Raw genomic sequence first — 23159 nt, 5'->3', positions numbered from 1 at the left:
TTTAATTTCATCATTAACCTGTCCCCTACAATCTATCAAACCAAGTCTGTGTTCTTGCCCTCCCTCCCCACTTCAGAAGCAAGAGACTGGTGAATTCCAGCCGTTGGAGGACAGGGCGTGTGTATACACCAGTCTAAGCACCTGGGCTAAGACTGGAGCCCATGATTGGGAAACAGGTGGAAGTTTGCAGAAGTAAAATGGCAAGACATTGCCAGCCAGATGAGAGAAGGATTAAAGGGTCCACAGTGTGGTGGTCTGGTTTTATCAAGGGAGAAGAGCCCCATAGTTGCCTGATTAGGTGAAGTGTGGAAGCTTTGGAATCTCACACAGTTTGAATCCCAGCTTTGCCACTTACTAGCCATGGGACCTTTGACCAGTTTCTTCTGGACACCTCATTTTCCTCATCCCCAGATGGAATTTACCAACATCTCACTGATAAGAGAATTATCAATAAATGACATGATATAGAAAAGACGTTTTGTGCAGCACAGTGTTTGACGCTAGCTGGTAAAAATTTTTAGTGGGTTTTGAGATGTAAGGTCGTAGCTGTGCATGTGGATGGAAACAGGCCAAAGAGATTCAAAATAGCTCAAGGCCGGGCGTGGTGAATCACACCTGTAATCCCACACTTTGGGAGGCTGAGGCGGGTGGATCATTCAAGGTCAGGAGTTCGTGACCAGCCTGGCCAACGTGGTAAAACCCCATCTCCACTAAAAATGCAAAAACCGGCCGGGCGTGGTGGCATGTGTATGTAGTCCCAGCTACTTGGGAGACTGAGGCAGGAGAATGGCTTGAACCAGGGAGGCGGAGGTTACAGTGAGCTAAGATCATGCCATTGTACTCCAGCCTGGGTGACAATGTGAGACTCCATCTAAAAAAACAATAATAATAAAGTCTAGTTCAAGAAATGGTATATCTAATAGATTGATGGCTTGAGATGCATATTCTAAGTTTAGCAAGGGAAAGGGGTGTTTGGTGCCAAAGGAAAGATCAGATGGAAGAGCATTAACACATATATAAAGACGTGTCTCTTTGAAACTAACAAACTCAGAGCAGAAACACCATGGGGATCTTTTGAGGAAAGAAAAAAGAAATAGAAATGTATTTCTGTCCAAGAATACTAGGAAATAACTGTCCAGGCAGAATGTGGACAATGCTTTCCCATCTGCACATGGCAGAATTGGCATAGAGTAAAGAATTGGTGAGATGGCTGAGAGTCCATTCTGTTGGTACGATTGGGACTCAGAGGCTTGGAGAATTGAAACAGAGCGTCTGCTCCGTTCCCTCCTTGTCTAATTTGGGATTTCATTTTAGATGAATTGGAGGAAGATTTTAACTATTAGGAGACTGAGTGGAAAGTTAGTAATAAAAGGGAACCACTGTGCTTTGTTGCCATTTTGTCTTTCTTTCTTTCTTTTTTTTCTTTTTTTTTGAGACACGGTCTCTCTCTGTCACCCAGGCTGGAGTGCAGTGGTGCGATCATGGCCCACTGCAGCCTCGGCCTCCAGGGCTCAAGTGATCCCCCCACTTCAGCCTCCTGAGTAGCTGGCATGCACCACCATGCTTGGGTACATTTTTTAAAAATTTTGTAGAGATGGGGTCTTGCCATGTTGCACAGGCTGGTCTCAATTCCTGGCTCAAACGATCCTCTTGCCTTGGCCTCCCCAAATACTGGGATTATAGGGGAGAGCCACTGCACCTGGCATGTTGCCTTTTTTAAGATAGGTAATACAAACAGTAGTAAAAATCAAACACAAATAACTGGAAGTTACTTTTCCTTTCCATCTTCTTATTCCCCAGTTTTCCTTGGAAGCAAACATTGTTAGCATTTCTCTTTGTCAATCTAGAGCTACTCCATGTATAAAGAGCATATATTTATTTTACCAATCAATATTGATGGACGTTTAAGCTGCATCAACTCCCTCAAGTTTCAGTGCTGCTGCCATTCTTGTACCTTGTGTTTGTGCACTTGAACAAATCTACCTGTAGAATAAATTCCCTTGAAGTAGCATCCTGGTCAAAAGGTATGTGCATATTTAAGTTGGATATTGTCTAATGAAATTTCTCTCCAAATATATTCCACCTGTTTATACTCCCCGCAGCCCACAGGCACCCCCAGCAATTATGACAGTGTCTCTGTGACCTCATAGGAAGCAAATCATAGCCTTTGCTAGCTTTTTTTTTTTTTTAACTTAGTCTGATAGGTAAAATCCAGAATTTCTGTTTTAATTACATTTCTCTATGAACAAGGCTATGCACATTTTTGTCTTTCTAAACACCGTTTATTATATGTTTTCTGTGAACCATCTGAAACCCCTATTCTTGAGTCATGCTCGTTAATAAAGATCAGGCTGATGAAGTACAATTAACCATGTCATCTTAGTATTTATAATAGTGAAGAAAGGAAAGGCTTGGATGAGTTGATATTTACCAGACATTTTTTTGAAAGTAGGTTTCCAGGCCAAGTGTGGTGGCTCATGCCTGTAATCCTAGCACTTTGGGAAGCCGAGGTGGGTGGATCACCTGAGGTCAGGAGTTCAAGATCAGCCTGGCCAACATGGTAAAACCCCATCTCTACTAAAAATGCTAACAATTAGCTGGACCTGATGGCGCATGCCTATAACCCCAGCTACTCAGGAGTCTGAGACAGGAGAATCGCTTGAACCTGGGAGGTGGAGGCGGCAGTGAGCCGAAATCACACCACTGCACTCCAGCCTGGGTGACAGAGCAACACTCCGTCTCAAAAAAAAAAAGTAGGTTTCCAGAAATTCAGGTAACAATCAGCATGGTACTGCCCTGCAGAGCTGAAAAAGGGAATGTGGGCAACATAAAGATAGCAAAGGTAAAGGAATTGATTTCTAATATCTGTGTTTCCTTTCCTGTTTGGGAGAGTATTGAGAACTTTCCACTCAGGCTTCTTAGATACCCACCCAGACATCATGAATTTCCCTGGTGCATTGACCAAGGAAGGATGGATGTACTTCTAGTTACAATTAAAATTCCAATGTATTGGATCTAAAATTACAGCCACATCCCAAGAGTCACCTGTGGTTTTATTGGATGAAAGGCTGCAGAATTTAAAATATTAAAACTGCTGTAGTCTAGGCCATCCACTAAAAAAGGATTAGAATAATTAGAGGAACATCCCTGTAGGCTCATGTTATAAGAAACCCACAGAAACCTAGCTAATCGTCCCCTACTGAATGGTGAATGGTTTAAACATCCACGTTCTGCACTGAGACCTCAAAAGCAAGAGGTGTTGCTATGCTAATGCTCAACCAGCTTCATTCCCTGGCTGAATAATGGACACTGTATTAAAGGCAATTAAACCATCAAGCCCTTAAAATTCATATCAGTGTTACGGCTTCGGAGGCTTATTATGAACTAAGAATGTTCATAATAGAAACTTCTGAAAAACCTGCAAGAATTGGGGAACAGAGAGAGGATCATTTGATGAGATTTTTAAGCACTAACGAATACCAAAATAAATTAATCCTCATCTGTATTACCCTAGAAACACGTACCCAGTGTTCAGCTCCAACTCTGGCTCACACTGGTGTCTTGTGCAATTAGAATGTCTAAAACCTACTCTTAACAGATTATGCATCTTATTCATCTAACCCGAACTACATTCCGGGATGAATAATGTTTTAATTTCATTCATTCAGTGAGCCGGATGGCGTCTGGGGAGTGGAAAAGTAACACTTCCCAGCTTATTCCTGAGTCTGCCGTAGCTCTGTCAGAGTGCATAGGATGACAAAGAATCTGCTATGTGGACAGTATTTTACACTCACAGCTGAGCTTTCGTGACAATGATTATTTTGTCTTACTATCCCTTTGGGGGCTCTCATATAATACCATTTGAGGATGTATTTAAAGAAGTAGTGAGGGGCAAGTCTGTTAATGCTTTTGCCGCCTGAAAAAACAAAGAATAAAGGCAGAGGAACACAGAAATGAGAGGCAAAAAAAAACAACAAAAAAAAAAATCTGTGAGAAACCCAGAAGTGACCGGGCACAGTGGCTCATGCCTGTAGTCCCAGCACTTTGGGAGGCCGAGGTGGGGCAGATCATTTGAGGCCAAGAGTTTGAGACCAGCCTGGCCAGCATAGTGAAACTCCGTCTCTACTAAAAATACAAAAATTAGCCAGGCATGGTGACACACACCTGTAATCCCAGCTACTCGGGGGTCTGAGGCAGGAGAATCACTTGAACCTGGGAGGCAGAGGTTGCAGTGAGCCGAGATCGCACCACTGCACTCCAGCCTGGGCAACAGAGCGATCCTCCGTCAAAAAGAAAGAAAGAAACCCAGAAGGGAAAGTTCGGCTTATTAGAAGTGACTGTTGTAAGGGAAAATGACTATATTTGTATTGTTTTGTTTTGTTTTTACTTTAGACGAGAAAAATATTGAATAAACTTGGTCATGAGCCTCTGAGCAAAAACCAACTCATGAAATAGTAATTCTCTGGAATGCACACACATGACACCTATGAAGGCACACACACACAATGAGGAAGCCATTGCAAAACCTAGCAAGAATAGCATCACAACAAAACAGCCTTTCTGGAAGAAAAATGTCAGGACCTGCTTACACCTATTTATTGAAATCATTTGACAGGTGTTTGGCGAAAGAAAATTTGAGACTCAAAGATGGAAGCACATATCCTGTCCTACCTCACACAGGACTCAGACCCGGGAACTACTGAACCCCACAGGCTCTTGTCACTCCTTAGGATGTGGGATGTTACTCTGCAGTTTTGCAGAGACTACATAATGTAGTTAGGAACAAGTAGGGAATTCATGACCAAAGTGAAACTTTTATGAATGGGTATTTGATAAATTACCTAAGGAGAATTAAAATGTAATGCACTAAAACTAAGTGAATAAACATCTGCTGTGCTTCTCTGCAGTGCTGGTATGTCACAGAAGATGCCGTCTTTGGCTCCAGGTAGCTAATCATCATCAGATCAAGAGCTCCCCATCTAGCATGGGTTCATACATCAACCGTGCTAACACCAGAATTGCTTGCAAAGTTGATTGTTTGGAACATTTCTTGAACGAAATACAAATTGGAAAAGTTTTGTGCCAATTAGTCTCTATAAAGGAATCTAAACTACACCCCCCAAAAAATGCAATTTTGACCATTTCTTTTTCTTTTTTTTTTTTTGAGACGGAGTTTCATTCATCACCCAGGCTGGAGGGCAGTGGTGCAATCTCGGCCCACTGCAACCTCCACCTCCCAGATTCAAGCAATTCTCCCACGTCATTCTCCTGGGTAGCTGGGACTACAGGCGTGCACCACTATACCTGGCTAATTTTGTATTTTTAGTAGAGATGGGGTTTCACCCTGATTGTTGGCCAGGCTGGTCTTGAACTCCTGACCTCAGGTGATCCACCTGTATTGGCCTCCCAAAGTGTTGGGATTATAGGCATGAGCCACCACGTGTGGCCAATTTTGACCTTTTCTGAAGAGAAAGATGAAGTAGAGTCAACCTTCTCACTAGACTTTTTTTTTTTTTTAGAAATAAAACCACTAAGTTGCTGTAAGAAATCATCCCTAATAGATGCAACATTCATAATGTATCACACTTCTAAGATGTCGATACAATTTTCTTTGAAAATCCATTATGAAAAAAGTACAGTGTTTCAAATACGTATTGTACTTGCTGCCAAATAGTATGCTTTCCCTGAATTCAATAAGAACATGTAACAATGTATCAGTCTGTTTAGTCTCTACCAAATTAAAATTGAAATAAGCGACAGCTATTTGGGAAACCAGAATGAGTAAATTGTACTTTCTCTCATCTCTCAGTCGGACATGGCACAGATCAAATTATATCATTGAGCTGTAGTTCCTGGCATACGAATGCTTAATGTCCAAAAATGCAGTGTCTGCCACCCAGATAAGTAAAGTGAGTTACCTAAGGTCACATAGGCAAACAGCAGCAAAGCCAAAGCTAAGTGCCAATGCGTGTTCCTTTTTTGTCATTAGATTGCTCCTTTCAAACACATGGCGAAGCAATATTGTCTAGCAATTCAGAGAGCCCAGGTTACCTGGGTTCAAATCCCAGCTCTGCCATTTACTAGCTGTGTGACTTGAGGAAAGCTCCTTGGTCTTTCTGCTCCTCTTGTCCTTTCTTCAAATGGTTGTTGGAAGATTAACTAAGTTAACTGGGTACTCAAAAATGTTAGCTTTTGGGCTTTTTTCCTCTGTGAATATTTAAAGAGCATGATTAATGCACTGGTGTTCAGTCAGGAGGTATGATTCTGGCTGACACCATCTGCTATAAAAACACACTACTTGAGTGAATTCTGCTAAGAGAGTCCCAGTTGGAGAGCCACAGTTCCAGGCGAATGGACTGGGTATGGACTAGTGGCAGGGCTTCCTGACTTTTTCTTGTCCTTGGCACACACAGAAAGTGATATGTAGCACGCTGAGACAGGCAGACAAGACTGCTTGAAGCTCTAGGCTCCCCATGTCCTGTCCACTTACTCCAAGGACTGGGAGAATAAATGGTTCAGCCCACTTGCAACCCTTCTGAGGCTTACCAGTTGGAAAGCTCTACTGAGGTCCTTGTCAGCTTATCCCTGATGTGTTAGTTCTGATTAGGCATATGGAGTTGTCCCCATTGAGGCTAAAAGTAAAATAGGAACTAGTTTGTCCCAACCAGCTCCTCCAGAAGGTGTGTGGAGAACTTGTGTGCTACCTGTAAGTCTGCTGTGTGGGCTGCATAGACACCGATCCCGCCGCCAGAAACCCCAACTTGGAGTTAAGACACGTGACATAAACAGCTCATGAGTAAGTCCGAGTTCAGGCAGCACTTGATATGTGTGCACTGAGCAATCCAGATGAGATGCAGGGGACTTTGGATAGGGGATGTTTATTGCATTTCCTACTGCATCAGCTGGCACCATACCTATGGAGGACTTCTTGACCATCCAGACATGGGCATTCTGTTAAAGGCGTGGAATCTGTTGATTTCTTGGCCTGACTGGCTGATGATTTGGTTGCTTAGGAGGTGGAAGAAACACTGCAGATATTACTGTTGTAAATTCTGGTCAGCAAGGAGGAGTGCATTGGAAATGTGTAAGTAACAAGATCCATGGAAGAAAAAAACCCTGACATCTCAGAATCATTAACACGAAATGAGTGAAATCCAGGGCTCACATATTCTTTCTCTTGTTGTTGATACTCTTTTTTAAAATTATTTTTTGTGGGTACATATTAGGTGTATATATTTATGGGGTATATGAGATGTTTTGAAACAGGTATGCAATGTGAAATAATCACAACATATATATATTTTACTGTTTAGAAAATCCAATTTCAAAATGTCAAAGAAAATAGGAATATTAAAAGGGAATATTTTTTACATGGGCTGTGAATTTAGAAAGCAAAAATAATCCGAAAGAGAAAGGCTTTACAGGCCTCTCAGATGAACCCACAATTTGTAATAGTATTTTAAAGAGTAGGAAGGTGGAACATATGATCAAAAACAAAGGGGCACAGAACTTGTTTTAAGGACTCCAAAGTTTTGTAGATGCTCACTTCGGTTGGAACAAAAAGATGAGCAATTTAATGACACCCAGTTTTGAGGATGGTACGTGAGACTAACTGGCTGAAGCAGAGCTACTCAATTTTTTTCTTTTTCAACAAGGAAGCTAGTCACTGTGCTAACTGCAGAGAGTGAAGAGAACAAACAGAAGAAATTGAAGTCCAAGATAAGAGAAAGCATAGTCAGGAAATATTTTACTGCTTTTTGATTAGCTCAAGTCTTTAGGCTCAGAAAAATGGTCTCCCAAAACACTGAGAAAATTTCCACGTGTCATTGCTGAGGCAGCATCAATACCTCTGAAAAAGTCTTGGGAAAATGCTAGATGAGTAGATGGACAATTTTTTTGGAAAATGAATTCCAGAAACCAGACTGATAAGCTGGATTGCAATACCGAGGATGGTTTGAGAACAGAGTCTTTTATAAGCACTTAGTAAAGGAAGCAGTGTTCACTTAGGAACAACACAGATTTGCTGAGAATAAGTCGTGCTAATCTTTCAAGACTTGCGGTAAGCTAAGAGTAGAAGGACTGTCTAACCTGATAAGTAGAATTTGTCAGAAACTGACATTTACTGGTGAAACACTAGATAATATATAAACTTCAGAAATAAGACAAGGATAACTGCTGATATTCAGTATTATTCTGGAGACCTTAACAATGGAATAAGCCAAGGAAACAAAATTAGGAATAACTACTGGAGAGGAAGAAACAAAATTCATGTGATTCTCTTCTTCAAATCCAAGTGAATTCCAACCAATAAGAGTTGTGCAAAGTGGTCAGAGGCAGAAATATCCTAAAGTCAGCAGCTTTGTATATCTATCTAGTCATTTAAAATTTAGGGGATACGGGCCAGGCGTGGTGGCTCACACCTGTAATCCCAGCACTTTGGGAGGCGAGGCAGCCAGATCACAAGGTCAAGAGATCGAGACCATCCTGGCCAACATGGTGAAACCCCGTCTCTACCAAAAATACAAAAATTAGCTGGGCATGGTAGTGCACGCTTGTAGTCCAAGCTACTCAGGAGGCTGAGGCAGGAGAATTGCTTGAATCCAGGAGTTGGAGGTTGCAGTGAGCCGAGATCATACCACTGCACCCCAGCCTGATGACAGAGCAAGACTCCGTCTAAAAAAAAAAAAAAAAAAATTAGGGGATATGTAATAATAAGATCTCATTTTCAATTGTGACAAAACTGAAAAATACCTAGGAATAAAGTTATGCTCTATACCTTAATGAAAAAGTTTAAAAATTCTAACTGAAGGACATTTTAAAAGATCTGAGTAAATGGAAAGAAATATGTTCCTTATGAATATATTCTTTCAAATTAATCCATAATATGTAATGCTTTGAATCAGAATTCCAGTGGGATTTTCTGGAAGTAACTTGAATTCTGGAATTCAAGAATTGAAGAATTCAAGTTACTATCACAAAAGGAATCTGGAAGACTAGACATGTGATAACAGCTAAGAAAAAAAAGAAAAATGATGTGAGAAAGGGAATAAGATTTATAATGTCACATATACATGTATATATTAAAACAAAAGTAATTAAGACAATCTGATACAGGGTTAGATAAGTAGAACAATAAAAGTATGAAGAGGCCGGGCACAGAGGCTCATGCCTGTAATACCAGTACTTTAGGATGAGAAGTGGGAGGATTGCTTAAGGCCGGGAGCTGAGACCAGCCTGGGCAACATGATGAGACCCTGTCTCTACAAAAGAAATGAAAAATTAGCCAGGTGTGGTAGTGCACATCTGTAGTTGTAGGCACTCGGGAGGCTGAGATAAGAGGATTGCTTAAGCCCAGGAATTCAAGGCTGCAGTGAGCTGTCATTGTGCCACTGCACTCTTACCCGGGCAACAGAGGGAAACCGTGTCTGTCACAAAACAAAAAAATATGAAGAATCCAAAAACAGGTTTATATTGTCTACAAGTAATGGGCAATCCAGATAACTGAAACTACTCTAGGCATTTCTTACAGAGGGAATTTAATTCAGGGAATTGGTTATACAAAGGCTGCAAAAACTAAGAAACTTAATTGGACAGCGAGGCAACCTAGAAATTAGTAACAACCAGAACCTGCTTATCACTCCTAGAGCTGGAGGGACAAAGGCAGTGTTCTAGCACCCAGGAGCTAAGGCAGCAGGAAGCCAGTCTAGTGGGAGCTGGAGCCGCAGAGAACTCATGGCTGCTTTCAGAAACATCACCAGAGGCATGAAGAAATGAGGGAGAAACACCCTGACTTGTCTCCTGTGTTCACCCTCCAGTCCATGTCAGTGCCTCCCATTGGCCAAACCTATGTAAAAGCCAGAGGACAGGGAGCCTGAGAAGTAAAGGTTCCTGTAAACAGAGTAAGTCACAGGGGAGCAAAGAAAGGATCTGAGAGCACTCAGGAAAGTGGCGGACACATATGAAGATGGCATTGCAACTTCATGGAGCAAGGGTGAATGATTCTTTGGGTGATCTTGGAACAATTGACTCTCCATTTCAGAAAAAGTTAGGACTTTACTTCACAATATATACATAAACTCCTGATGAGTTCATAATCCAAAAGTGAAAAATAAAAGCTGAAAGTTCACTCTTATGCCAACGTGGAGCTCAGGCAAGTCCCCTCACCAGTTAGCATGCATTGACAACTCCAGGCCTTAGCACATGCGGTGCCTTCTGCCCAGACCACCCTGTGCAGTCCCTCCCCCAGCCACTGCCATCATCCTTCAGGAGCCAGGACCTGCTTCAAGCATCACTACTGCAGGAAGTCTTCCTTGTTGGTTCCAGTTGGGTTGGGCACCCCTATCCCATGTATCAAGGCAGCAGTGAGCCCTTTGAAGGCTGATATGGTTTGGCTGTGTCCTCACCCAAATCTCTTCTCAAATTGTAGCTCCCACAATTCCCAAGAGTTGTGGAAGGGACCTGGTGAGAGATAATTGAATCAGGGGGCAGCTTCCCCCATACTGTTCTTGTGGTAGTGAATAAGTCTCACGAGATCTGATGGTTTTTTAAGGGTTTCCCCTTTCACTGGGCTCTCGTTCTCTCTTGTCCACCACCATGTGAGACGTACCTTTCACCTTCCGCCATGATTGTGAGGCCTCTCCAGCCACGTAGAACTGTGAATGTATCAAACCTCTTTCTTTTGTAAATTGCCCAGTCTCGGATATGTCTTTATCAGCAGCGTGAAAACGGACTAATACAGGGCAAAGATAACATCTCATTTGTCTTTACCCTTGTGCATGGCACAGTACCAGGCACAAGAGTTGGCCCTCAAATGCATACCAAATGCACTGATATTTCATTTTGTTCTCTGTCTAACCAGTGTTAGTTGAGCAACTGCTATGTGCTTAGTGCTTTTCTTAACACAGTGGAGGACACAAAAACATGTGATGTGACAGTCTCTGTTTCTACAGAGTTAACTATATGGCTGGGAAGACAAGATACATACACAAGGATGTCTTAGCTGGGGGGTTCTGAGGAGGACTTGGATTTTCCTGATGAGTGCACTTGCTGCCTTAAATAGAAGCCAAGACAGATGGGAAGAGGCAGCAGATGGGCAGCACTTGAGGCAGCCAGCAGAGAGGCAGGAGTCCTGGACTGTGTCCCAGGATCAGGCAGGTACCTGCTGTGTGACCTGGTCACCTCCCTCCCGATAGCAAGCCCCCATCCCCCCATATGCAAAATGAGGTTGGATTACTATAGCAATGGTTCTCAGCCCTGGCCACACATTGGATTTAGAGATAGATTATGGTGTAATTAGTCTGGGGAAGGGCCTGGGCATTGATACTTTTCAAAACCTCTCCTTGTGATATTTTTATCAGCTTTATTAAGATACACATCAATTGTACAAATTCATGTTTTTTAGTATTTTCACCAAGTTGTGCAACCATCACTGCAATATAATTTTAGAACATTTTCATCACCCCTAGAAGAAACTTCACACCCATTAGCAGTCACTCCCCCTTCCCTCTGCCCGCCATCCTCCCTATTCCAAGGTAGCCGATAATCCACTTTCTATCTCTATGTATTTGTCTATTCTAGATGTTTTATATAAATGGAATCCTATAATACTTGGCCTTTTTGTGTCTGACTTCTTTCATGTAGCATATCGTGTTTTCAAAGTTTATCCATGTCATAGCCTGCTCAATGTTTCATTTGCTTTTGTGGCTGAATAATATTCTTTTGTATGGATAGACCATGTTCTGTCTATCCATTCATCAGTTGATGGATATTTGGGGTGTTTCTACCTGTTGGCTCTTATGAATAATGCTGCTATGAACATTCACATGTCAGTTTTTGCACGGACCTGTTTTCATTTCTCTTGGGCATATACTACAAGTAGGCTCACTCAGTCATATGGTAACTAATGTTCAACTTTTTGAGGAACTGCCAAGCTGTTTTTCAAACTGGCTGCACTATTTTGCATTCTCGCCAGCAGTGTATAGTTTTCCCCTGGTTATTTTATTTTATTTTATTTTTGAGACAGAGGCTCCTTCTGTCACCAAGGCTAGAGTGCAGTGGCACAATCTCGGCTCACTGCAACCTCTACCTCCTGGGTTCAAGTGATATTCATGCTTCAGCCTCCAGAATAGCTGGGATTACAGGTGCCCACCACCACGCCTGGCTAATTTTTGTGTTTTTAGTAGAGACGGGGCTTCGCCATGTTGGCCAAGCTGGTCTCAAACTCCTGACCTCAAGTGATCTACCCGCCTCGGCCTCCTAAAGTGCTGGGATTACAGGTGTGACCCATCGTGCCTAGCCTCCCCCTAGTGACTTTAATATTTATCCAGGGTTTAAAACCACAGAACTGGATGATATCCGAGGGGCCCCATTTCTAAAATTCTGTGATTTCTTATCCAGGATTAGATCCCCAGGGCTCCCCCGGAAAGCCTATGTTGCTCAGAGCGGGGCAGAGCTGTAGAGTCTGTGATTGGCTTGTTGGAGCACTTGACCACTCAGCCTTGTTTCTGAGAGAAAGCCATGCCCAGCATTGGTCACAATTCTGACGGTGGATTCCAGGGGATACCATTATGCCATATGCAACAATTTTTTCTTTTTGAGACAGGGTCTCACTCTGTTGCCTAAGCTGGAGTACAGTGGCTCAATCTTGGATCGCACTGCAGCCTGGACCTCCCAGGCTCAAGCAGTTCTCCACCTCAGCCTCCTGCGTAGGTAGGACCACAGGTGTGTGCCACCATGCTGGGTTTTTTGTTGTTGTAGAAATGGGATCACCCCATGTTGCCCAGTCTCGAACTCCTGGGCCCAAGCAATCCTCCTGCCTTGGCTTCCCAAAGTGCTAGAAGTACAGGTGTGAGCCATCAAGCCCGGCCCAGCATGCACCAATATTGACTGAACACCACATGTTTGGTAGTCCGGCAGTCCAGGATCAGGGAGAGGAGAGGCTCTGCTTGGGGGTACATATGGGATTAGGCAGGGCTGGAAGAGCCCCTGTGACCTCACTTGTTCTGCAAGCAATAAAGTCTCTTATGACTAGGCCGCAGTAGGAACACTAGCTTTTCTGGAGTTGGAGGCCAAATGGGAAGTGGGTCTTCCCCTGAGAAAAAGGAAGAGAAGGGGGCACCAGCAGCTTCCTTGCAGGAAAACTGAAAATTAACCGTTAAAGCGCCTAGCACAGTGCTAGGCACATAGCAGCCCCTTCTTCCACACTAGATTTCTTTTCAACTGCCAGCTCATGAAAGCAGAGACTGAAGCCTACATCTGTCCTCTGTCACCCACCCTGAAAACCAGGATGTGGGACCTCCTTTCCAGAATGCCAGGAGTCTCATGAACCTCAGTCTCTGGGGATGGTGAGTGTGCAGCTGGCCTCAACTCCTGGGCCTTAGACAAGGTCCCTGAGTACTGCTGGACCTTCTAGGGTAGGCTTGACCTCTGAGGTCCCTATGAAGAAGGAAGATGCACAACCTAGTGAATGTCATTTACATTGTAGTCTGTGAGTGGCATCTCCAGGAGTTCCGCAGGGCACAATCCATGAAGCCATGAGCAACCCCACAAAACTTCTCCATGTTAAAATCTTCAGGATGATTCCCCAGGCGTGTGAGCTGAGAAAGCACCCAGGTCATTCTACTGCTTGCTTGGGAACTTTTGCTCTTCGAAAGACCTTTGACCTGAGCAGATTCAGGCAGCTTCAGGCAGCTTCTCTGACCCTCATCTATTTCTCTTTTCGTTTGTTTCTTTCTCTGCCTCTCTCCAAAGTAGCTATAAGATGAAGGTCACACATGCATATTTTATTTGACATATTATGAAATGCACTTTCTCACTCCCTGTATATATATCTTTTTACTGTTTTAACTCTTCACTCTGGGTTTCCTTGAAATAAAAAAGTTTTAAATACCACTCACTTTTAACTTGGAAAGACAAATGCATGATACCACTGTGCTCCTCCAAGTCCATGGCAGACATCAGTAATCAATCACAGCACTCTTTCCCCCTGAGCTGGGCACAACCTCAGACTCCTTCTGAATCTTGCACTCCAAGCAGAGAGTGCGAATCAATTGGAGCTGGCATGACAGATGATATCTATTTGCCATCCCTCAGGAACTCTTACTCAAAGCTTTCCAACTCCACCTCCAGCCCTGAATGTACGCCAGATCTCTGCTACAAGACATCTTTCCCTTTGGGTGTTCATTCTCACACTCTTTGTTACCCATGTGATGCTCGATCATAATTTTCTCTGCTCAAAGCAGCTCTCATTCTCCACCTCATTTTTTTCTATTAATGACATGCCATTTGCCTGGTCCTCTAAGCTAAAAAAATTTGGAGTTTTCTGACCCTTCCATGTCTCCATGTTCTCCCTTTCTCAAATCCAGCTAGTATGCCTATCTTTTCCTTTTGATGTTTCTCTGATTTGTTCCTCCCATCTAGACAATGATGGTGTCAGACCTTTAATAGGCTGGTGGCAGCAAGGAAGAAGGGCAGGGTGGAAGATGAGCCCCTCAGTTGGGAAGCCCTCTCCAGTCCTTCCAAGCAAAGGGGAATTTTCTCTGCTCTGAGCTCCCAGTCTCTGCAGCTCCTTAGGACAGATATTATTTTCAACATATTTGCAAGACAGGAAAAATAATATTAACAGACTTTGGGGTCCACAGACCTGTTGTCAAATCGCAGCTGCACAACTTCATTAATCCATCCTTTCTTTCATTCTTCCTTCCTCCCCCTCCCTCCCCTCCCTTCTCCCTTCCACCAAATATTTATGGAACACCTACTATGTAACAGGTAAAGGTCTCCATGTTTTAAAAAGGGAATCTTTTCTGTAAAATAGCTAGCACAGTACCTGAGACATACAGCAAGTACTGGATAAACAGTTGGGGGAAAGGATGATTCTCAGATCCAGAAATGTGCCCAGAAATCACTTAACCCAACTCACGTTACAGTTGAGGGACTGGAGGCTCAGAGTGACTGCCCAAGCTTCTCTTGCAAAATAGGGGCATAACTAAGACTTGAGCCCAAGTTTTTCCGCTCCAACTCAGGGCACTTTTTGCTGTCTCCATGGGGCATGAAGAGGGTGGATACTCTGATTGTGTTTCAGGCTGGAGAGGCGAGGAGGGATCGTGATTCCCAGAAGCCAAAATCGTGCCTTCTTCCACATTCTTACACACACATAACGCGCGTACACACACACGTGCACACACACATGCACACACATGCATGCGTGTGCTCACAGAACCGTCCTTGAGCAAAGTCTCCAGGAGGCAGCCAAGATGGGTCAGAGATGCAGCTCATGGGACAATGTAGGGGACAAATAGTGCCATTTCTTCTGGACTATCTTATGCATCTGCAACAGAGTCCTCAATGACACCTCCTCCCAATGTCCCCAAGTGACAGGTCTGCAAACCCTGCTCACAGCTTCAAAATATCCCAGAAGTCAGTTCACCTCACTCCATCCACCAGGTTAGTCTAGATCCCGCCCTGCGGCAGTCTCCTAACTGAGAGATACTGGAGTCTCTCCCCCACCAGCCTCTTCCACACAGTGCTCAAAACAAACTCTCCGAAATGTAACTCCCTTGCTTAAGCCCTTTCCTTGATAACCAGGCACTCTAAGCCCTTCATAACTAGCCCCAGCCTGTCTTAGTCTCCCCTCCTGTTACTTCCCTCGTCACTTCTCTTATCCAGACATCCTGCTCTTTCAACCACCCTTCCTTTGCTCCTACTATTCCTTAGGCCTGGAACAGCTGTTTCTACCTTTTCCACCTAAAAGAAATTCTACACACACAAAAACAATGACAAAATAACACACCACCTCTGATTTTGAGCATGTGGGTTATTAATTGGAAAAATCTAACTACTTCAAGCAATAAATAAATAAAGGCATTTACTAGACCTTATAATTGAAAAGTTCAGTGGTCATGCCAGCTTCAGGTGTGGCTGGAACCAGGAACCAAAATTATATACCATTAAGTTTCTTCTCTCTCTGACTATCTCTAACCTCTGCTCATCTTGTCTTTCTTTGTGCATCGGCCTCAGTCTTACTAGGCCTATTACTCTGTGTCCAAAAAAGACACTCAAGAAGAGCCCCAGCTTACATCATCCTTACAGCCAGAGCCAGCTTACCCATTACACGCAGTAGGCACACAATACTTAGGCTCACAATGCTTTCAGGGACTCACAAAAAGGTTTTAAATATTTTTTAAAATAAGAAAAAAATGGATTTTCAGTTAAGGAAAATGTTTTAATATATGTTATTAACATATTTACTTTTATACAATTGTGAAATTTAATTTTTAGTTAATTTTTATAGAAAACGGACAAAGGGGCCGGGAGCGGTGGCTCACGTCTGTAATCCCAGCACTTTGGGAGGCTGAGGTGAGCGGATCACGAGGTCAGGAGATCGAGACCATTCTGGCCAACATGGTGAAACCTCGTCTCTACTAAAAATACAAAAATCAGCTGGGTGTGGTGGTGCACGCCTCTAGTCCCAGCTACTCGGGAGGCTGAGGCAGGAGAATCACTTGAACCCAGTAGGCTGAGATTGTAATAAGCCGAGATCTTGCCACTGAACTCCAGCCTGGTGACAGAGCGAGACTCCATCTCAAAAAAGAAAAAAAAAAGAAAACGGACAAAGGCGGCTGGGCACGGTGCCTCACGCCTGTAATCCCAGCACTTTGGGAAGCCTAAGCGGGTGGATCATGAGGTCAGGAGATCAAGACCATCCTGGCTAACACGGTGAAACCCCATCTCTACTAAAAATACAAAAAATTAGCCAAGCATGGCCTGTAATCCCAGCTACTTGGGAGGCTGAGGCAGGAGAATGGCGTGAATCCAGGAGGCGGAGTTTGCAGCGAGCTGAGATCGCACCACCGCACTCCAGCCTGGGCGACAGAGTGAGACTCCATCTCAAAAAAAATAAATAAGAAAGAAAATGGACAAAGGCAAAAGGGCTTGTGGCACACAAAAGTCACAATAAGGCCCTGCTTGCCTGTCACAAAGAAAGAGAGACCCTTTCTTTCAGTTTTCGTGTGTTAAATCTTAGGGAAAACTCTGATTGTCCCTAATTGGATCACATTCCAGAACACACGCCTGAGAAGGATGCAGGACTCTGATTGGCCAGGCTCAAGTCTCAGGCCCGCCCCTGAGGAGGAAATGTCAATCGCATACAAACACAAGGAATGGGGCTTCCTATAAGAAAGAAGATTCTGTGTCAAGAATTGTCCAGCAAAACTGAACTGTCTTCCTCCGAATGCTCTTTCCCTTACAAACACCTTCCCCCAGGAGAACTGATTGCTTCCACTTCTGCATTTTCTTAGCAGTTTGTTCTAGTATGATTGTAAGTGACTGAATCACAGAGCTTCCTACTCTGGTGTGTGAGTTCCTTGAAGGCAGAGTGAAAGAGTGGGCAGTAGAGATCTGAACCACGGAAATGATGCAGAAAAAGGGATTTGCCCTGCGGGGGAGTAGGAGGAAGGGATCTTTATCTGGGTCTTGAAGGCTGGAAGTCTTCCTGGAAGAAGGGGCATTTTCACTGGGTTGACAGATGAGGAAGGACTCCAGGAGGCACCAAGAAGTGAGAGGCATCAGGATGGGAAGGAGTTAGGGTGTGAAGTAGAAGGATGTAGCAGGAGATGAGGCTGAAAAGAGAATGGGACAAGATTGTGGGGAGGTGGGGGCTGTCAGCGCCACATAAAGGATTGTGGCTTTTATCCTTCAAGCCAGGGCTCTTCACCTGGGTCCATGGAGAGGCTCTAGAGGACCTGATATTGGATGTAGAATGTTGCTTGTTGGTGTAGGGAAGGTTCATGGTATTCACCAGATTTCCAAAGGGGTTTCTGTCTTAAAGTGGTTAAGAATTATTAGTATTAGGCTGGGTGCAGTGACTCACGCCTGTAATCCCAGCACTTTGGGAGGCTGAGGCGGGCAGATCACTTGAAGTCAGGAGTTCGAAACCAACCTGACCGACATGCTGAAACCCTGTCTCTACTAAAAATACAAAAATTAGCCAGGTGTGGTGGTGTACACCTGTAATCCCAGCTACTCAGGAGGCTGAGGCATGAGAATTGCTTGAACCCAGGAGGTGGAGGTTGCAGTGAGCTGAGATGGCACCACTATTCCAGCCTGGGCAACAGACTGAGACACTGCCTTAAAAAAAAAAAGAATTATTATTATTAGAGATATATTCAAGCTCCTTGAGGAAGGAGACCATGGTCTGGAATGTAATTAGAATAGCACTCTGGCAATTACTCTGGGAAGGATGGACTAAAGGAACAAGCAGAGACGGGGAAAGCCAGCAGGAATGTTACAGGAGTCTGGGTGGAAGATGACATGGCCTTCAAATGGGGCAATCTTAGTTTAAAAAAAAAAAGGAGGTGATCCATTGGAATTAAAAGATGTTGTAAGCTGGGCACAGTGGCTCACACCTGTAATCCCAGCAGTTTGGGAAGCCCAGGAGGGTGGACCACTTGAGCCTAGGAGTTTGAGGCCAGCCTGGGCAACATAGAGAGATCCTGTCTCTACAAAAAATTTTAAAAATTAGCCAGGCATGGTGTCGTATCCCTGTGGTCCCAGCTGCCTGGGAGGCTGAGGTGGAAGAATCACTTGAGCCTGGGAGCTTGAGGCCACAGTGAGCTGTGTTTGCACCATTGCACTCCAGCTGGGCAACACAGCAAGACCCTGTCTCAAGAAAAAGATGTAGCAGTGATGTTAACTGGAGCTTTCTGCATGTTGTGGGTGACAGAGAGGAAGGGAAAGTGACCCCAAGACTTCTACTTTACATTATGATCTTGTCATAGGATTATTTACTAATGATTTTTATTATTGTTTTTACCTCTTCCACTCATTTAGAGAATGCCTTTAAAAAAAGAAATAAATATTATTTCATTTAATTTCAAATACTTCTTTAAGGTACAAGATTTAAAGTCTCTGATATATACAAACTTCTACTTTGTTCTTTTTCTTTAAGTATAATATTACCATTGTATATACTTCATAATAACTATGGATCTATTTATTGAATTTATTTCTTTAAGTGTTTAATGCCTAGAAAACATATTTGAAAGTACACAGAGGACTTGCAAGGCATTTTGCTTTTCTAAATCCTGACTGTGTCACCCTCCACAGCTACCCGCTCCCTTCCCCAGTGCTCAGCAGCTCAGACCGGTTACCTTTTGGCATTGAGGAGAATGGGGGCACACCGTTCCTCACCGCAGCTTCAGGAAGGCATCACCACCAGCACCAGCACCAGCATCAGCACCAGCACCACTCAAACTACAGCCTCTCACTGACCCTGGAGAACAAAGAGGGGCCTCTGAGGTCCCCAAACTCCAGCAGCAAGTCCCTTACAAGTGAGTAGGCATGGAGGGGGCAAGGCAGGAGAAGGGGGAGCAATGCTGCCGGGCATGAGACTTCCCTAGGTTCTTAAGACAGACCCTTGTGGTGCAGCACACAATGGTGGTCGTGTTATGCTGGGCTACCAGGTTTGGGCCAGAGTAGACAAGAGCCTTATGCATTTGAGTAGAAGCACTTTAGGGATTGTGGCTTACCAGTCAACTCCAATTTCATCACAGGGTCACAGTTCTCCACATCCTTTCTTTTTCTTTTCTTTTCTTTTCTTTTCTTTTCTTCTTTTTTTTTTTTTTTTTTTTTTTTGAGATGGAGTCTGGCTCTGTCACCCAGGCTGGAGTGCAATAGCACGATCTCAGCTCACTGCAACCTCCCCTTCCCAGGTTCAAGCAATTCTCCTGCCTCAGCCTCCTAAGTAGCTGAGATTATAGGCATGTGCCACCACACCCAGCTAATTTTTGTACACTTAGTAGAGACGGGTTTCACTATGTTGGCCAGGCTGGTCTCAAACTCCTGACCTTAGGTGATCCACCCGCCTCGGCCTCCCAAAGTACTAGGATTACAAGTGTGAGCCACCACACCTGGTCAAGAAGTGAAGGCTTTTGAAAAGTGATTAAGTCATGAGAGTTCCACTCTTATGAATACATTAGTGCCTTACAAAAGAGCTGGAGGAAAAAAATCCCAAAGTGCTGGGATTACAGGTGTGAGCCACGGCACCCGGCCTCCACCTCCTTTCTTAGCAGTTGTCTGCCTCTGCAGTACCCAGCACTGGCTTGAGCAATGGAAAAGAGAAAGAGGGGAGGGAAGTGATGACTGGACTTTCTACTTTCTTCATTATAGAAAAACTCATTCTATCCCATTTTTGACATTTCAATTTGGACAGCAAAGTGGTATCAGATAGATCCAATCTGTCCACTGTTATGGGTCTCAGAAAGAGAAGTCACAAAAATAGAGAGTGAGCAATCAGAAATTTTATTATTTTATTTTATGGCAGGGTCTTGCCATGTTGCCCAGGATGGTCTTGAGCTCTCGGGCTTAAGCAACACTCCTGCTTCAGTCTCTGAAAGTTCTGGGATTATAGGCATGAGCCACTATACCCAGCCCAGAAATACTGTTAGCAATATGATAGAATGAGTTTATATCTTTTAAATCTAATAAAAATATGGGCTTTGATTCTGCATGTCAGTTATTTTATTTTTCTAGAAACTCACTTTTAATATATGTTACCGAATAATTCATCTTTGGTAAACTGAGGGAAAGAACCTGTTGTTTATCAAATGTGGTTTGAAAAGTACTGAAGGCTGGATGCAGTGGCATGTGCCTATAATCTCAGCTATTTCGGAGGCTGAGGCAGGAGAATCGCTTGAAACTGGGAGGTGGAGGGTGTAATTACGCCTGTAATCCCAGCACTTTGGGAGGCCGAGACGGGCAGATCACCTGAGGTGAGGAGTTCTAGACTAACCTGGCCAACATGGTGAAACCCCGTCTCTACTGAAAATATGAAAATTGGCTGGGCATGGTGGTGCACACCTGTAATCCCGTCTACTTGGGAGGCTGAGGAACGAGAATCACTTGAACCCGGGAGGTGGAGCTTGCAGTGAACCGAGATGGTGCCACTGCACTCCAGCCTGGGTGACAGAGCCAGACTCCAAAAAAAAAAAAAAAGGAAGGAAGGAAGGAAGGAGGGAGGGAGGGAGGGAGGGAGGGAGGGAGGGAGGCAGGGAGGGAGGGAGGAAGGAAGGAAGGAACTGAAGTGGAGGCTTTGATTTTATCTCTCACCCTTGAACTGAGTCCCCTCTTTGATCTTCAATTTTCTCATCCATAAAATGGGGTAGAGGGTATTGAGATGATGACCAAGGAATCTTCCAGCTCTGATTTTGCGTGAGTCTGTGAGCTGGTGAGACAGGATGAGCCATCCAACCTTCACCTTGGGGCCACAGGGAACAACTCTGTGTCAGCTGAGCTGGTAATGGAAACTCGACACCCACTTGGTATTGAAGAATCAGAACTCTGTCCCTCATCACTATCCACACTGCCCATGCCCTAGTCCCTGCTTCATCTTTGTCTATCTAGATAACCATAACAGCCTCCTAACGGGCACCTGCTCCACGACAATCTCCAAATAGTAGCTGCCAAAGTCATAGTTCTCACCCCATAACTCTGACCACGTGCCATAAGACTTTTCATTAGCTCTTTACTGTCTGGGGTAAAGTCCTTGCTTCTGAGCAGGGCCGTACACAGACCTGCATATCCTGACCCCTGCCAAGGTCTTCATTCTTCCCTCCACTCCTCACCATACTTTAGCTACATGGAACTACTCTCTTCTCACAAAATACTCTGCTGGGTCTCACCTCTGTCCTTTGCACCTGCTGTTCCCTTTGCCTGGAATACTTTTCCCCACCTTGGTGAACTCCTACACATCCCTTAGCATGTTTGCTTGTCAGTGAAATGTTCTTTAACACCCGTCCTCAATTCTTGGCTTTGGAGTACCTTCCATCTTGCTCTTATAGCAATTAAATAAACCTTGTCTCGGTCTTCTTCGGAATATCTCCACATGTGTCTGTCATCCCCATTAGATTAGAATTGTGTCTCGTTCACCTCTTTCTTTCAGCTCCCAGATCCCAGTTGCTAATGATACTTGGCACAAGTTTTAATATGTAATGAATATTTAATATTTAATGAATATTTAATGTATTAATGAGTAAATTCAAGCTAGAAGGAGAAGTAGTGGCAAATAAATCCAAAGTAGCACAAAAATAAAAGTCATTGGATTTGATTTTAGGAACATAACATGGCTTCTAAGGGCACATTATATGCCCGTTAGCCTGAACACCAATCTTTCCAGTTTGCATGGTGCTTTCCCATTTTTAAAGCATTTATACATAAATGACTTCATTTGATATTCACAGCAACCCTGCAAGGTAAGTAATTTTATTTTCATTTTTAAATGGCTCAGAGGGTCAGAGAGGCAAAACAACTTACCCAGGGGCATCCAGCTCATGTGTGGGGCAGTTAGACCTTGAAACCTTGACCTCAGATATTCTCATACCCTGTCAGCTGATGAGTACTCCAGGCTTGAGAGCTGCTGGAGGAGGAGGAGGCCAGCAGAAAGGGTGCTGGGAATCGGGCGCTGGCAAGTGTCCCTTTTCCCCTATATCTATCCATCCTTTCAACCTTTCCTTCTTTATTTCTCCTGGCTGCTTTGTAGAACTGAGTCCAGGAACACCTGCCTTGTTCAGTGAAGCCGCTGCCCATCTAAAGAAGCTGGAACTGGAAACTGTGAAGGCTGCTGGACCCTGGCCTCCTCTGCACATCAACATAAACAAGGTGCCAAGGGCAGGGGCTCGGCACTGACCATGGACTTGGTGCTAACATCAAACCTCTGATTACTACCCTAGCCTGCCTGCTAAACCAAGTGCCTTTGCCTTGGAGGGATCTCTATTCCATCTTTCCTGACATTTCTGTTCAGTCTGTCCTTTAGGAGCAAATATTTACTTACCTTCCTTTTGGGTGAATTATAGCATTAGACGTCGTTCCCAGTGTTTCGCCCAACGGGCTAGATCTGTTTGTTAGTTGTCTCTCCCTCCTACTAGACCGAAAGCTCCAGAGGGAGCATCCACACTTACCGCTTTCCATTTCTAGCCCTCTGTCTCCTTCTGACAATGCCTGGCACATTGTAGATGTTCAGTAACTGTTTGCAGGAGGAAGGAAGGGAGGGATTAAGATAGGGAGGGAGAAGGAGACAGGGCAGAAGCCAGGCCCCCTTTTGGCTAGACCTATTCTTACATCCAAATGGGCAGCCTTATAAAAGCCAAATTTTATCTTAGAATGATACA

The 23159-nt window shown here is 44.0% G+C and overlaps 1 protein-coding gene across 2 annotated transcripts in view; it reads left to right on the top strand.

The window, feature by feature from the left end:
• Positions 1–23159, top strand: part of LOC105481108 (erythrocyte membrane protein band 4.1 like 4B) — a 150821-nt gene that overhangs the window by 84803 nt on the left and 42859 nt on the right. For both annotated transcript variants that reach the window (XM_011740401.2, XM_071078125.1), the window contains exons 16-17: positions 19102–19325; positions 22532–22650. In XM_011740401.2, the coding sequence (XP_011738703.2) occupies positions 19102–19325; positions 22532–22650 (343 nt within the window). The remainder of the gene's footprint in view (positions 1–19101; positions 19326–22531; positions 22651–23159) is intronic.

This window comes from Macaca nemestrina, chromosome 14 (genome assembly GCF_043159975.1).
Source record: "Macaca nemestrina isolate mMacNem1 chromosome 14, mMacNem.hap1, whole genome shotgun sequence".
NCBI classification, from domain to species: domain Eukaryota; kingdom Metazoa; phylum Chordata; class Mammalia; order Primates; family Cercopithecidae; genus Macaca; species Macaca nemestrina.
The sequence above is the reverse complement of the archived record's forward strand: the minus strand, read 5'-3'. Positions and strand labels throughout refer to the sequence as shown.